Source organism: Oncorhynchus clarkii, chromosome 18 (assembly GCF_045791955.1).
Source record: "Oncorhynchus clarkii lewisi isolate Uvic-CL-2024 chromosome 18, UVic_Ocla_1.0, whole genome shotgun sequence".
Classification (NCBI taxonomy): domain Eukaryota; kingdom Metazoa; phylum Chordata; class Actinopteri; order Salmoniformes; family Salmonidae; genus Oncorhynchus; species Oncorhynchus clarkii.
The window spans coordinates 19,617,695-19,635,099 of record NC_092164.1 but is presented as its reverse complement, the minus strand read 5'-3'; the positions used below and the strand labels follow the sequence as shown (position 1 = coordinate 19,635,099).

Genomic DNA, 17,405 nt, shown 5'->3' with positions numbered 1-17,405 from the left:
GGCAATAGACAATAGTGGCAGATTACAATGTTGTAGTTGATTTCTGAAACGAGGATGTTTGTATGATGATATACTGCTATGTCAACTGTACCTTTACATAATTGGTTACATGTAACTACTCAATAACTAGCAAGGACAATGAAATAGAATTTGGCCTGATTCCTCTTATAACAATTCAAAAAAGATACATCTGAGCAATTCAGCTTTAGAGAGTTGCTGTTCATTGTAGTTTTCTACAGCTGAACATGTAATGTTGCGTTACAACTCCTTTTATACAATGATATGTATTTCGTTAAGTGCAGGCCCTTTCAAGAGAGAAGTGATCCGGCACATCGATTACATATATGAAAGATAATCGTTAGTCCACCCTGTTCATGCCTCTGTGTGTGTGTAGTTACAGTAATAAATAGTTTTTAATACAATACCAAAAAACATACTTTTGTATAGCTCATAAATATACATACACTTCCCATGAAATTATTTTTTGACAATATTTTCAAAAGTAAAACATATTCAGTGATTCAGGGAGGAAAGTAGCTATATTAAATGGATAAGTATTCCTTTTGTGATTCCTTTTGTTTTAGTTCATGCCGTGCAAGTTTTAAAGACCAATTTTGACTTTTGGGCATGTACCCGTGCTAATTTCTAGTCATTAATTAAATATGTATATTATTCATGTGTGTAAATGAATGTTTTCATGTTATCGTTATTGCTTTCATGGCCCCATGAAAGAGACTTGTGGTGCAAAGTGATCACAAATCATCTCTCTCAGGAATACTTTAGCAGTGTAAGGGGTACTTTGTAGAAGAGCTTTCCCAACCATTTAAATCATATTCATTTGCATATCTGTGTATTTATAATCCAATAGAAGATGCATTTTACATAGTGGTTCTTTGTCTCTTATGATCCGATGACTTTTTGAAAGACAAGTGGACGGTAGGTACTTAGGCACAATATATGATGAAATATTTGTGTGTATAATGTCGCACGTGGAGATTGTTAATTAGCCAACTACATTACCTGGTGTCTGATAATGTCATTAATGTGACGAGTTTAAAACGGCACACTTATTTTCAGATTGAAATGCCTTTGAAAGAGAGTTTCAAGTGGCTTTGTCCCCATCGGTTGGGAATAATTATATAACGGATACTCATCACTCTGAAAGCATGCCGACCTCACACCATGACTGTGCAGTGCATGAGATGGTGTTGTGTTTTGAACATGCAACAGAAAAACTTCCAAAACATGCACTTTTCTCTCTTGGAAGAACAAACATGTTAGGTGCCTTTGTGTTGCTGGCAGTATGACATCTGAAATATGTGCATGGTAGATAATTACAGATATTAGTAATATACAGTATAAATACCTATGTATAAATGTACTTTATAATACATCTAAATCAGAGACCGGCAGAAAATATTGGAAAAGGAATGGAAGGAAGTCGACAGTATTCCTTGCATATACAGTCTCCTTCTAAGACCCTGAGTCAAACTTTGAGAGAAGCCCTAGTTTTCCGTAGTGAGAAAGAGGGGCGCAGGTAGGCGAAAGGGCCTACTTTCCCAGAAGCCCAGGGTCGGATACTGGCCTGTGGAGTCCTGGCGTTTCGGAATTTTCAGGTGATGCGTCGGGGAGCGAGGCTTGTCTGGCGGAGGGGAAGAGGGCTCTAGGTTGTTGTTGTTTCTCCGGAGAGTCAATTTTGGTTTGTATGTGTCTGGGCTCTGTGTCCTTCTCTAGCAGTCCCGCCCCGAGGTCCTCTTCCGGGGCCATTTCCGTGGGATCCTGGCCTGACATGGATTCTTTGGATTTGTTCAGGGGCTTCTCCATGTCAGGATTCTGTGAAGCAGTAAGCACAACCTGGTCTCAGAGCAAAATGTATTATATATATATATTTTTTAAACTGTGCCACTCCATTAAGTATGATATGTTACTTTACGTTACATTACATTGACCGACCAATGTAATATTTGTCGTACAATATAATAAGAATTGTATGACGTATAGTGTGCTACGTCTTGATCGCATTTAACCCGTTTGGTATGATATATTATGTTTGACTGCTTTAGTATGATATGCTATGTTAGGTTAGGGGTTAAGGTTAGGAGTTAGGTTATAGGGTTAGGGGAAGGGTTAGCGAACATGCTAATTAGTGACAAAGTCGCTAAAATGTAGTAAGTAGTTGCAAAGTTGCTAAAATACTAAAGTTGTCTGTGATGAGATTTTAATACGCAAGACGTTCCTTTGTGCCCAGCCATCCACCCCGACCAATCACCCTCCTTTCGTTTTTGTCAGCTACTGTCCCCGAACCAAACGTAACATATCATACTAATTTTAGTGTCCCGGATTTACGTTTACTATGTTATGTCTAGTCAATGTAATGTACCTTAACATAAAGTAACATATCACACTAAATGGAGTGGCACGGATTTTAGTAAAATATAATACGTTTTGCTCTGAGACCAGGCTGGTCAGCAAACTGAGAACAAACAACTTCAGGCAGGGATATTGACTTCTGTAGTGTCCAAAACTCACACAGGGAGGATGTAACCATCCGTCAGTATACAGAACAGACAGTGATAATGCACCTATAGACCAGTATATAGACAGGGGAGTGTAATGTGCCTAGCCAGTATATACAGAGCCATTATGTATAAAACAGTATATAGCTCTGATGGCTAGTGTAGACTGTATTCGTTCACCTGGGCTGGTTCAGTATACCTGGGCCAGTGGTGAAGCAGGGTTGAGGCTGTGTTGAGGCTCTGTGATCCTGATGGCAGAAACAGGCTGCACCCTGATGGCAGGCCTCTGGTACTTTGGGCTGGAGGTGACGATGCTGTAGGCCGGGGGAACCACGGTGGTCTGCCTCTGCAGCAGCTGGAGGATGGCCTTGATGTCTGACGTCATCTGGGACTCCAGCCTGGATGGTGGGTGGGGAGAGCCAGGGAGACAGCATCAGGGGTGGGTCCTAGCTTGCGATCCACATGCGTCATTCACATTTTTTTTTTAAATAAATCCGCCACTGACGTCAATGCAGTATTTATGTAAAAGTCTGAGCACCTTAAAATAGGTCCTCAGTGTATTAGCCATGTATTAGCTTTAGCTACTGTAGGTTTTGTTTTATGCACGTGTCTGGGGTTGTATTGGGAGAGCGCAGTCAGTAATACTCAATGCAAACACTAGAGGGAGCCCCAACCCAAACAATTCAGAGAAGACACTAAGGCGACTCTGTCCTGTAGCACATCTTTATCTGTTTCAGACCTTTCCACCCCAAACAAAATGTCATCCCAATTTCTTTTCATGTGTGCTCCTCTATTTTGTGAATGATCATTTCTTGATTTTTCTCCAGTTTTGCATACAACACCTTCAAGGTATGGAAAAGCCCATATTGAATAATATCACTTTAATTGATTTATTTCCAATGACAAACACACAGACCTGTGTACTGTATCTAGACACGACACTCCCATACTGCCTTCAGAGCACTGCGGACAGAGAACAAAGCCAGTGTTTGTCACAGTTGCTGTTGAGCTGTAAGACAATCTGAGCCGATCAACACCCCCGGCAGGCGTGCTCCAGCTAGATGAGGCAGGGTAGTGTGGCCGCCATGTCTGTTAAGTGGCCAGGCGTCTGCCCATTACCTCCCTAAAGCAGGAGAAATGAGAGCGACTACGCCTGCAAAGAGCCTGAGGTGGCCAGTCTGTAACCGCCACTTCCAGTGGAAGAAGGGATTTGGAGAGGGAAGATACAGTAGAGAGAGAGAAAAAGTGAATGAGAGCATAGGCTATATATAGACGGAACACACACACATATATATATATTTATATATGAGCGAGAGAGAGAGAGAGAGAAGAGAAGAGAAGAGAAGAGAAGAGAGATAAATAAATAAAAAGAGAAAGTCGTACTGACTCAGAGGCCTCCTCCCACTTTTTGGCTGATGTGACCCCTCCCTCTGTCTGCTGTTGCCCCTCACCATCTCCCAACCCTCCCCTCCAAACTTTGCCGTGGCGTCTGCTGTCTTTGTGTTGCGATTGCGTCTCACGGGCGTCAGCTAAAAATAGGCGATGCTGTCTGCTGTCTGTAGCAGCTGGATCCCTTCCACGCAGAACGTATGCAGAAGTCGACTCTGTGTTATATAGTGAGCCTTTACTTTACAAGTAATGATTCAGTGGACTGTGGATGCGTACGGTAAAACCAGTTGTATTCTGATGGATGTCGTACTGGAAAAACCTTGCTTGTGTATCTAGTCTATAGTGCAGTGGGATGTAGTGATAGTTGGGCTGGGGTTATTTGAAGATGGTGTAGTCCAGTGGTCACCAACTGGTCGGTCGCCACATTTCTGTAAAAAAACAACAACAATAAAGCCTTGTGTTCCAATTTTTTTGATTAGTCTCTGGCTGTTGGTGGTAGGTGTAGCCAAATCAGCTGCCCTGCGCGCTGGGAAGGCAAACTATTGCCATTTCATGTTTCTGAAGATATAAAGTCTGCCTTCCCGGTGGGCTTGGAGAGGAAATCAAGTGCACTATGCAGCTGCTGGCCAATCAGATTGCTCAGATGACTGAGTCTGCAGTAATTTAGCAGGCATAAAAGAAAGCTACGGGAAAATGATATAGTGAGATTTCAAAACGTTGAAAACCATGACTAGAGAGAGACTGTCAACGAATATAGCAAAGAGCTGCTGTTTTTCTGAGTGAGTTCATGTTTAAGTTCTTACTCAGCACTGTCAACACTTTGTATTCAATACTTTTATAAGCCATAAAATGCGCGTTCTTCCTATTTCCACTCAGCGCTACAACAAGCAGTGCAGCAGTAACGAATGAGTAGGAAAGTGTATCTATAGGCTTGCGTTGTTATTATAAGCGGCTTGGGTCTTTTTTAATGTCGAGGAATGTTTTACTTTCTCTGTTCATAGGAGTAACAACATGAATTTGTGCATGAGACAGTATTAATGTGGTGCGACTCGAGTTTCGCCATCAGCTGGAAGACTGTGTCCCTTTTTGGTCAGTGTCAGTGAAGGAAGGGGAGCGACTGACCATCAGATGCAGGCACCATCAGCCCAGTAAAATAAAAAGCTAATTATTTAAATGTATGCTCACTCAGCTGTGCCTCACAAGTAATACAACAATGGATCTATTACCGGTGTGATCATATAGCCTACCTCAAATTTGGAAAGATTATTAAAAAAATATGTCCCGAACAACAATGCATTGGCAGGTAAATTCAAGCAAAGCCAGTATGTGGTGATAATGTATTGGGCCTATAGCTTACTGCACAGCCTCATTGCTACAGTACTGTTTTAATTGGTTATTGTTGCATAAGCTTACATTTTTAAAAGTTGTGTTAATAAAAAAATCAGAGCGGTAGATCTCAGCATGCATTTTGACTCCGAAAAGGTTGGTGACCACTGGTGTAGTCTGTTTACCACCAGAACGGCTTGGTTAAAGTTGTGCTTTTTCTTATGGCGAATTACTATCAGAATTTCCCCTCGCCCCTTCCACTCACCTGTTTAGGTGCTCTTGCAGCAGGTCCAGACGTTGCTCCACCTCTCCGTAGGTGATGTCCGGCTCACTGTCCTCCTCTACGACCCCACTTCGGGAGTCCTGGGCCGACTCCTCCAGGACCTCTCTGGGCCGCACGCACCCCCACTCCTCCCCACGCAGGTCTAGACACACACACACATGCAAAAACACATTTATGTACCATTATCAACCTATGAAACAACTAAATCAAAGCACCAATCATTTCCCACAGAACATTGAATCCTTTTTAGTTAGGTATGATTCACAGGCCTTTGACCAACAATATTGTCTGATAACCGTAGTGTTTTGAGAAGGTACAGAGCACTATCCACTAACACTGACTAGATAGCGGTCCCTCGTCCACACCAGTCCTGTCAAAGGCTACCATTTTATTGATCAATGGCCACATTTGGCCCCACTATATAACCAGCAGTTATAGCATCAGTCAGTCTCTCACTCACATTGTTCCCTGAATGTTAGAAACTGTAATAGCAGCACTCTGTCCAGAATCATTTCTCCCTCAGGCACAAAAAAGTTGGTCTAGTCTTTTACTGCTACTGAGTGGGTGTTGATAGGAATAGAACACACCTGACAGATGCCTGCCACAGTGTTATATCGCTATAATGCCAACAATGTTCTTCAGTCCTAGTACTGTGGACCCACAGGGGTGTACTGTTTTGTTCTAGCCTAGCACTAGCAAGCCTGATATAGAAATAAATACCGCAATCATCCAGCCCTTGATTCTTAAATCAGGTGTGCTAGTGCAGGGCTAGAAGTAAAACCTGCACCTTTGTTGGTTCAAATTCCAGTCCTCGGGTACCCCAAAAGGTTGCACATGTTTATTGTAGCCCAGCAGTAAAACAACCAATTCAACTAACCAACGGCTAGATATTTAGATGTGTTACTGCTGGCCTAGAACAAATATGTACTCTAACCTTAACCCAGTGCAAGGCTAGAGAAACACTGGGTTGCCACTAGAAACCTCAGCCACAATGTCAACATTGGCTATGTCGTAACAATTAATGAAATCAAAAATGTGCTTTTTGGTCTTAATTTAAGGTTAGGGTTAGGCATTTGGTTGAGCAGTGTGGTTAGGGTTAAGGTTAGGTTTAAAATCAGACTTTAAGTAGAGAAATTGTAGAAATAGGCGGGGGTTTATGAATTTGTGGCTGTGGTAACTAGTGACGACCGAAGCACTGCACTAGACTCAGTGATTGAGTCTTGGAAGATAGCTTTTACAGTAATGAAAGACGTCAAGAAGAGAAGCCACCATTTATATTGCCTCCATGCTGGGGTGATTACAGGAATCAATATCCAGCGCCTGCCACCTACTCAAACCAGGAATCATCGTCATCCGCTTAAGAACTGAATTACAGCATATTACTCTCAAATCACCACATGCCGACAGGAATGTTCATTGTGGAGCTCAATACTCTGGAGACGCGAATAGAAACGTGTAATTTAATTTAGCCTATTGTTACAGTGGCTACGGGCATATTGAGGCAGTTTTAATATTTTTTACCACATCATTCATGTTAACATGCTAGAAAAGTAGTTGAGGATTTTACAATGAAAGTAGTTATGTTAGGGATAATTATTTGTGAAAGTCGTGTTTGGGGGAGTAGAGAGAAAAGGCTGTGTGTGTGTGTGTGTGCGTGCGTGCGTGTATCTGTGTGTGTGTCGTAGGTGTGTAGGGCTGATAAACAAAGCATAAACAAACAAGCTAAGCTCATGATCTCTTTCACAAGCTGGTCACCATAGGTCATGCCATCTCTAATGCCAACCAGTCATCAACAAGATAATGAGCTGGCATCTGCTGGCAAATTGGCAAGGGATAAAACAGAGGATTTTCCAACAAACCTGTAAGAGTGCCAGGTCTGAAATTAACCTATAAGAAGCCAGCCTCACCAGTCCTTCTGTCTTCTTCTTACTCACTGACCATGTAGGGCCTGAGGTTTTCCTGACCATGTTTCCTAACCAGGGAAAACTCCTGGCCCCAGGCACTTTATTCTATTTTCATAGCTCGTTTACCTCCTGTTTTGCTTGGTTTTAGATGATGCCTTAACACTGTGCGAGAACAGCACAACAATAGATACTGTGTCAGTCGAGGCACTCTGCTTTAATATTATCATTGATGCATTTTCTACCACTGAATAACAGCATATACACAGTAAATGAAAACATCTAACAGAGTTTGTTCGAAACCCTGCATTTCCAGACCAATGACCCTGGTTGGTTGTCGGATATAAATAATCCTCTTATAATGGTAGTTGCCGTGGCGATGAGCTCTAATCCTTTTTTGGGGATTTTTAATGTGTGTGACATCCTGCTCCAGTGGCCCAGGGTAATTTCCTTTTTTCCAAATTAATTACAGTAGTTACTCAATATTCTGTGGAAAATGGCTTGAAAGGACATGTCTTGTCGTGTGACCATTGGTTGTTTTGTGCCCTCTGGCTTCCGTGCTGTGCTACCCATACATTGTTATTTTGATATTTGAATGCTTATGGAGCTCATTTGAATTGGTGGGTCAGCTTTTGGTCTAGCCAAAATGACCTAGCCATTAAAAGCATTGTTGTAGGGATCTTTAGAGGCTTCTAACTGTACCTTTATAAGACTGGCTCCTCTCCACATTGTCTCCTCCCCCCAACGCATCCGGAACAACGTCCCCCAGCCCAAATCCCAAGGTGTGGTCCCTCACCAAGGGGTAACCCTGCCCCCCCGAGCACAGAGGCCTCTGCTCCTCCCCCTCCCCTCCCTCCTCCTCTTCTTCCTCTTCCCTCGCATCTGAGTCTCTCCTGTCCTCCACCACGGTGGCTACAGCCTGGGAGGAGGGGTAGAGCTGCCTCTCCCGCTCACCACCATCGCAGAACACCGACGTCTCTTTGATCTGGGTCCCTGTGCGGAAGGAGGAGGGCAATCAGGGTGGATGTGTCTGTGCGTGCGTGTGGGTATGCATGCGTGTGTGTGTAGGATCTTGTGTGTGCGTGTGTGGGGGCATCCATGCATGTCTGTGTGTGTGCATGCATGAGCGTGTGTTGGAGGAACACTGGGTTCTTTGTTACAGACAGCTCCTCTGGGAGGCAGCAGCTCGGCAGATCAAACAATAGGAAGGTGTCTTGCTCTAAACGGTCCCCACCAGATCTGCTGCTGCCTCAGAGCCTTGCTGCCGTAAAGATACTTTATACATTTCATTGTGTGCTTGCAACTTTGCCTTTACAGAAGCAGAGGGAAGGTGAGCGGAGAGGGAAACTGTCAGTAAATGTGAAGGAAAATAGTAAGTACAGGAGAGATAACATCCAAAGGCATGCTTTGAAGGATATGATATGGCTTAAAATGTATAACATCAATTGCCATACTTTTAATGTGGTATAATCTGTCTGAATTAGACATTTGAACAATTTACAGTACAGGTCAGCATGACATGGTGGGAGCGGGGTTTATTTTAGGAGATGGAACTGTATTCTGAAAAACTGTAACCATAGTAACCAATTTAATTAGTTTGAATGGATACCAAACTGTTGAGTGGTGTGTTGCAACAATGCCTCACATCTTACAGAGGTCTTAGAAGCCATATTAAAACTATTCCCTGTGTAGGAATACAGTTTTCTCAAACTTGGAGACACTTCCATGAAGGCAGGTATCCTAGCGGTAAATGTTTGGCCAGTAACTGAAAGGTTGCTGGTTCGAATCCCAGAGCCAACAAGGTGTTTTTTCCTTTTCTTCTCAATGTGCCATTGAGCAATGCACTTACCCTTAACCCTATTTAACCCTAATTGCTCCTGTAAGTCACTCTGGATAAGAGTGTCTCCTAAACAACTAACATGCATGATATTGTATAAAACAGGCTGGCTCAGTTGACATGAACTGTTTTGAAAAAGAGTAGCCGTAAAAACCACCTCAACTCACCTGCGGAAGATTTCCTCTTGTTAGTGAGCCTTCTTCTGCATTTGATGTCATCCCCATCAGAATCACTGGGGTAGAGGTAGACTGACTCTGCATTCTGAGGCTGCAAACAAGAAAATACACCCCTTACAATTGTATCTGTACTGCCTACCGATCGCATGGTCCATCCAGCCGTCCATCCACCCACTCATTCATCCATCTTTCCATATGTGTCTGTCTGTCCGGCCGTCTGTATTTACCTTGCCGCTCTCGTCTCGGAGGTTAAAGGTCAGCTCCAGATTGCTGAGGAAGTAGTCGGCGAACTCGGGGTACATGTCAAGCACCTCCAGGATCTCCTCCCTGTGGATGGTGTGCAGGTCACAGTAGCTGAGCGCCCGCACATCCGCGTTGGCCTTCCCCGGCTTGGCGTACAGGTGGATCATCTCCCCAAAGATGTCATTCTTTCCTGGAAGAGAGAGAGAATGAGGAGCGAGGGGGGGGGGGGGGGGGAGAGGGGAGAATGTGGGAGGAAGAAAGGAGGGAGGTAGATAAAGTGGGAGAGGGAGATGGAAGGGAGAGAGGGAGAGAAGGAAAGATAAAGGTTTGATAAACATGGTGAAATATAACATGCACAGAATGACACTATGCAATGACACACATATGCCTTGACCCACAAACAGCTAAATCACCTCCTGTATTTCCCATAATGCAGCTCAGCTGTCTTTAGAGGTCATCTAACAGCGCATTTAGAAAGCATTGAGACCACTTAACTTTTTTCACATTTTGTTATGTTATTCTAAAATATATATATTTTAAATCACATTAATCTACACACAATACTCCATAATGGCAAAGCAAAAACAGTTTTTAAGAAATGTTTAGCAAATTTATTAAAAATAAAAAACGGATACCTTATTTACATAAATATTCAGAGGCTATTAGACTTGAAATTGAGCTCAGTTGCACCCTGTTTCCATTGATCATCCTTGAGATATTTCTACATCTTGATTGGAGTCCACCTGTGGTAAATTCAATTGATTGGACATGATTTGGAAAGGCACACACCTGTCTATATTAGGTCCCACAGTTGACAGTGCATGTCAGAGCAAAAACAAAACAATGAGGTTGAAGGAATTGTCCGTAGAGCTCCGAGACAGGATTGTGTCCAGGCACAGATCTGGGGAAGGGTACCAAAACATTTCTGCAGCATTGAAGTTGCCCAAGAACACAGTGGCCTCCATCATTCTTAAATGGAAGAAGTTTGGAACCACCAAGACTCTTCCTAGAGCTCGCTGCCCGGCCGAACTGAGTAATCGGGGGTGAAGGGCCTTGGTCAAGGCGGTGATCAAGAACCCGATGGTCACTCTGACAGAGCTCCAGAGTTCCCCTATGGAGATGGAAGAGCCTTCCACAAGGACAACCATCTCTGCAGCACTCCACTTCCTTATATGACAACATGGAGGTAGAGTGAATGTCTATAGGGCTGACTAAATGACAACATGGAGGTAGAGTGAATGTCTATAGGGCTGACTAAATGACAACATGGACGTAGTGTGACTGTTTATAGGGCTGACTATATGACAACATGGAGGTAGAGTGAATGTCTATAGGGCTGACTAAATGACAACATGGACGTAGTGTGACTGTTTATAGGGCTGACTATATGACAACATGGAGGTAGAGTGAATGTCTATAGGGCTGACTAAATGACAACAGGGAGGTAGTGTGACTGTTTATAGGGCTGACTATGTGACAACAGGGAGGTAGAGTGAATGTCTATAGGGCTGACTAAATGACAACATGGAGGTAGTGTGACTGTTTATAGGGCTGTGACTAAATGACAACAGGGAGGTAGTGTAAATGTATATAGGGCTGTGACTATATGACAACATGGAGGTAGAGTGAATGTCTATAGGGCTGACTATATGACAACATGGAGGTAGTGTAAATGTTTATAGGGCTGGCTATATGACAACATGGAGGTAGTGTGAATGTTTATAGGGCTGACTATATGACAACAGGGAGGTAGTATGAATGTCTATAGGGCTGACTAAATGACAACATGGACGTAGTGTGACTGTTTATAGTGCTGACTATATGACAACATGGAGGTAGAGTGAATGTCTATAGGGCTGACTAAATGACAACAGGGAGGTAGTGTGACTGTTTATAGGGCTGACTATATGACAACAGGGAGGTAGAGTGAATGTCTATAGGGCTGACTAAATGACAACATGGACGTAGTGTGACTGTTTATAGGGCTGACTATATGACAACATGGAGGTAGAGTGAATGTCTATAGGGCTGACTAAATGACAACAGGGAGGTAGTGTGACTGTTTATAGGGCTGACTATATGACAACAGGGAGGTAGAGTGAATGTCTATAGGGCTGACTATATGACAACATGGACGTAGTGTGACTGTTTATAGGGCTGACTATATGACAACATGGAGGTAGAGTGAATGTCTATAGGGCTGACTAAATGACAACAGGGAGGTAGAGTGAATGTCTATAGGGCTGACTATATGACAACATGGAGGTAGTGTGAATGTCTATAGGGCTGACTAAATGACAACATGGTGACAACAAATCATCAGAGAAACATTTCATCTGGTATCCAAAAGGGATGAGAACGTCTGCAGTGTGACTGTTTATAGGGCTGACTATACGACAACATGGAGGTAGTGTGACTGTTTATAGGGCTGTGACTACATGACAACAGGGAGGTAGTGTGACTGTTTATAGGGCTGTGACTAAATGACAACATGGAGGTAGTGTGAATGTCAATAGGGCTGACTATATGACAACATGGAGGTAGTGTGACTGTTTATAGGGCTGTGACTATATGACAACAGGGAGGTAGTGTGAATGTCTATAGGGCTGACTATATGACAACATGGAGGTAGTGTGAATGTCAATAGGGCTGACTATATGACAACATGGAGGTAGTGTGACTGTTTATAGGGCTGTGACTATATGACAACATGGAGGTAGTGTGAATGTCTATAGGGCTGACAAAATGACAACATGGAGGTAGTGTGACTGTTTATAGGGCTGTGACTACATGACAACAGGGAGGTAGTGTGACTGTTTATAGGGCTGTGACTATATGACAACAGGGAGGTAGTGTGACTGTTTATAGGGCTGTGACTACATGACAACAGGGAGGTAGTGTGACTGTTTATAGGGCTGGCTATATGACAACAGGGAGGTAGTGTGACTGTTTATAGGGCTGACTATATGACAACAGGGAGGTAGTGTGAATGTCTATAGGGCTGTGATTATATGACAACAGGGAGGTAGTGTGAATGTCTATAGGGCTGTGACTATATGACAACATGGAGGTAGTGTGAATGTCTATAGGGCTGACTGTATGACAACATGGAGGTAGTGTGAATGTCTATAGGGCTGTGACTATAGGACAACAGGGAGGTAGTGTGAATGTCTATAGGGCTGTGACTATATGACAACATGGAGGTAGTGTGAATGTCTATAGGGCTGACTGTATGACAACATGGAGGTAGTGTGAATGTTTATAGGGCTGTGACTATATGACAACATGGAGGTAGAGTGAATGTCTATAGGGCTGACTGTATGACAACATGGAGGTAGTGTGAATGTCTATAGGGCTGTGACTATATGACAACATGGAGGTAGTGTGAATGTCTATAGGGCTGTGACTATAGGACAACAGGGAGGTAGTGTGAATGTCTATAGGGCTGTGACTATATGACAACATGGAGGTAGTGTGAATGTCTATAGGGCTGACTGTATGACAACATGGAGGTAGTGTGAATGTTTATAGGGCTGTGACTATATGACAACATGGAGGTAGAGTGAATGTCTATAGGGCTGACTGTATGACAACATGGAGGTAGTGTGAATGTCTATAGGGCTGTGACTATATGACAACATGGAGGTAGTGTGAATGTCTATAGGGCTGACCTGGAATGACCAAGAGGCTCAGTTATATCATTATTTTACGCCTGACTTCCCTATGCGCAAACCTGTCAGTTTACGGTGTTGGTATGGCAGTGATATCCTGTCCTGTCACCTCCAGAGATACCAACGTGTGTGCGTGTACCTGGCTCTTGGCCTAGATCTCTATTGTCACATGATGTCAACACGGCTTTGTCCAAACCTGGACAGGACAAGCACCTAGTCTTTCCTCTTTCCTTGATGCAACATTTTATTTTACAGATACAATTCCTTGTTTATTGCTCTCTCTCTCTCTGTTGATTGCACACTAATTGCAATTACTAATTCACAATAGAATTAGTACAGAAATACGTGACTGCGATAAATAGAGCAATAATTGTTTGTGTAACTTTACCGTTGGTGAACGTGCTGAGTCTTTATTAACCCATCTCTTTCAACACACCTGTGGTTTTCCCCTGCTCAGACGTTGGATGCGTCAACCAATGGTTGCCTGCCATGTCATCAACTGTAACGTCAGGCATCAGATTGCTATAACATACTGTATGATGTGGTTAGCTGATGCGCGAAATACTTATCCAGGCGTTGTAAGATCTGGCATGCATCAGCAATGACTGAGCATGACCCTATTGTGTCACTGCGTTTTGCTGAAGCTCATTGGCTGAGTGAAAAATGAGCAGTTTATACAATGCTTAGCTTGTAACACTGAGAGAGAGAGAGAGAGAGAGAGAGAGAGAGAGAGAGAGAGAGAGAGAGAGAGAGAGAGAGAGAGAGAGAGAGAGAGAGAGAGAGAGAGAGAGAGAGAGAGAGAGAGAGAGAGAGAGAGAGAGAGAGAGAGAGAGAGAGAGAGAGAGAGAGAGAGAGAGAGAGAGAGAGAGAGAGAGAGAGAGAGAGAGAGAGAGAGAGAGAGAGAGAGAGAGAGAGAGAGAGAGAGAGAGAGAGAGACTCTGATTACATCCCAGGGACGTCAATATCTCTTGCGAGCAGCGACTGCTAACACCACAAACACTCCATCACCCTCAGCTGGCAATTAGATACCATAATAAATGATCCAATAAACCACCCTTCGTTCCCCTCTCTACATCTCTCCCTCCACCCACTCTCTCCTCATCTCTCCCCCCACTCTTTATCTTCCCCTCTATCACTCTCTTCCTCTCTCTCTCTCTCTTCTCCAAGCAATAAAACCTTCCTGTACAGCGCTAGTGTCTATCACAGTGTGTTCTTGGAGGGAGCCATGAAAATCTGTGCTCATTAGAGATGTCAGCTTCCCACCCAGGCATTGCAGAATAGCGAGACCAGCCTCTTATAAACAGTACACAGAGGATATACAGACACACACAGAGAGGCAAGAGACACACACACACACACTTTGATGAGAAGTGACACCTGAACTGTACTGTGTTACTATTCATTTCCAGTACCGCTTGAACTGTTTAGAGACAAAAACAGTCTTTGAAAGTGTGCCTGCAGTGCTGCTGTTCTAAGATTATGTTTATCTTCCAAACAGCCTGATTACGCTGACCTTCAGGCAGAGGGAAATCATTAGAGGTGTTTGAGTAGTGTGAAAAATCCTGTAATGAAGTATTCACACAGCCATAGGTAACCAATTCTTCGGGATATCAATTTACTGGAGAACAGCACACCTTCCACAGCCCGACATTAATAAAAAGACGAGTCATTGTTGCAATGACTAGTGTCTAGCGTACATTTGGGTTCGGGACTTTTTCAAAGCACAAAATACATCTGAAGTGTCAAATGAAGTTTACAATGAAACGTGGTTTTAATTGCAACCTTTCCTCAGGTTGTTATTGTGAAATAGTGTATTAAATAACCTACCAGGTTAAATAAAGATAATATTAACAGACAATGTGAAACAATAAACCACAACATTTGACTAGCGCATACCCAAAATGGCCACCACGATGTCATCCTTGAGGATTTCGATGGACCCTCGTGACAAGAAGTAGAGGGCAGTAAGCACGTCTCCACAGTGGACCAGTGTATCACCCGGTGGGGAGTGTGTGGTCTTGAACCTCATGGCCAGGGCCCTCAGGCAGCCCTTAGTAGCCCCTTGGAATGCCTTGCAGCCCTGGAGCAGACTCGCGTTGAGGTGGAGGCAGATATCAGCCTGGAGACACTCTGGGAAACCCTTTAGGACCTGGGGGCGTGAAAAGACAGGCCACAGCAATAGGAGAATGGTCAGATAGGACTGGATTTGTCTGTGGTGTTATCAGAGATGTGCTGTCAAACTCGAGACGTCTTTGGGTGTGGGTCTGGTTTGAGTTTGCCAGTCAGATATGGTTTGGAATCCAGAGTGGGTTGATACAATTGCCAATTGTGTTTTGGTCTTCTTCTCAAAATCGAAATACTGCATTGTCATATGTGACTGTTTGAGGGGGGTATTTTTTTATGGCATCTTTCCATAGCCTTTAATCAGAGTACTAGCAGGTGGGGGTAAACAGATGGATATCCAACACTGCTATACAAGACACAACAAACTAGGAAAACATGGAAACAAACATGGAAACACATCTTCCCTTTGATTAAAAAAGAATTAGCACAAGTGTGCTCATGAGGGAGCTTTCTATCTTAGTGGGGTATCATTAGTGTCTGTGATTCAGATTTATCATAAAAATAAATAGAAATAAAAGACTTACCTCAACTGAATTAACCTGTCATGTCATTTAGAGTTTAAGGATCAGAGTGACAAGTATTTCAACTACTTAAATTACTACATGCTTAAATGCAAATAGTTTCAATGGAAAAAATATCACCTAAATTATTCAGTATCATGACATTAATGCCCACAATTGGAAAACAAGTCATTTGCCTGGGACTGAACACCACACTTGGTTACAGGTTAAAGGTCATGAGATGACTGTAAATAGAGGAGAAAACCTTGAACTGTGACATCACAGGGGACCAAAGGGCAAAGGGAAGGCTTCAAACACACAAACGGGGAAAATGAAACATTCTTACTCTATATCACATACAAAATCTACATTTCTTGAAAAAGAGAGGCTATTTTTCATTAGTTGGGGGGAAAAATCATAGCAGAAGATTTTGGAAAGGAGAGATTGAACAACATTTGGCAAGTGCAGGTGCAATATCACTGGTCATGTGTGCCAAGCCTCCCACATTGAGGGAAACCTGGCAGTGCCAAGCTGTCTGTGCCTTTCCCATTGGCAGTATTCACAGCTTGGTAACTACAATATAAAATGATGTGATTGTGTTTGAATACACAGATTTCATGCAAACGGCGACCTTGTGGCAAGCCACATGCAAGTCAGTCTGTGATGGACAATATGGGCTGCTAGAAGCACTGAGGATTATACTACTGGCTGGCATGCAATGGGGAAGTCAGTATGTACACTGAGTGTACAAAACATTAAGAACACCTGCTCTTTCCAGGTGAAAGCTATGATCCCTTATTGATATCCACTTCAGTCAGTGTAGATGAAGTGGAGGAGACAGGCTGAAGAAGGATTTTTAAGCCTCAAGACAATTGAGACATGGATTGTGTATGTGTGCCATTCAGAGGGTGAATGGGCAAGTCAAAATATTTAAGTGCCTTTGAACAGGGTATGGCAGTAGGTGTCAGGTGCACCGGTTTGAGTGTGACAAGAACTGCAACACTACGGGAAGCAGTGGAGTCAACATGGGCCAGCACCCCTGTGGAAAGCTTTCGACACCTTGTAGTCCACGTCCCGCCGAATTGAGGCTGTTCTGAGGGCCAAAGAGGGGTTGCAACTCAATATTAGGAAGGTGTTCTTAATGTTTTCTATACTCAGTGTACATTATTTTTTTCCCCTAGACTATAAAGATGAAGTTATGGATTTTAATAAATGTATTCTTTGATTTACATCTTGGTCTACGATTTACTACACTGCCATTTTTGAAAACAACACATTTCAGAGGGAAATAAGTTAACACTATTATCTGTGAACATAGTACCTCCTGCTCTTACCAGAGTGATGAAGTCATTCCATTTGACATGACGCAGACATGGAAAAGACACATTTCTATAAGTACAGTTAACATCACCAGGGGAAAAGCCGGTTTACATACAGTA

At 43.1% G+C, this 17,405-nt stretch overlaps 1 protein-coding gene across 1 annotated transcript in view; it reads right to left on the bottom strand.

Moving 5' to 3' along the window:
* Window positions 1-573: 573 nt before the first annotated feature.
* The window catches only part of LOC139373169 (voltage-gated inwardly rectifying potassium channel KCNH7-like), a 71,576-nt gene continuing 54,744 nt past the window's right edge, over window positions 574-17,405 (bottom strand). The window contains exons 12-18 of the mRNA XM_071113331.1: window positions 15,239-15,491; window positions 9,656-9,861; window positions 9,420-9,519; window positions 8,118-8,408; window positions 5,497-5,656; window positions 2,716-2,914; window positions 574-1,833 (exon numbers count right to left, since the gene is read on the bottom strand). Of these exons, the coding sequence (XP_070969432.1) occupies window positions 1,552-1,833; window positions 2,716-2,914; window positions 5,497-5,656; window positions 8,118-8,408; window positions 9,420-9,519; window positions 9,656-9,861; window positions 15,239-15,491 (1,491 nt within the window). The 3' untranslated portion in view covers window positions 574-1,551. The remainder of the gene's footprint in view (window positions 1,834-2,715; window positions 2,915-5,496; window positions 5,657-8,117; window positions 8,409-9,419; window positions 9,520-9,655; window positions 9,862-15,238; window positions 15,492-17,405) is intronic.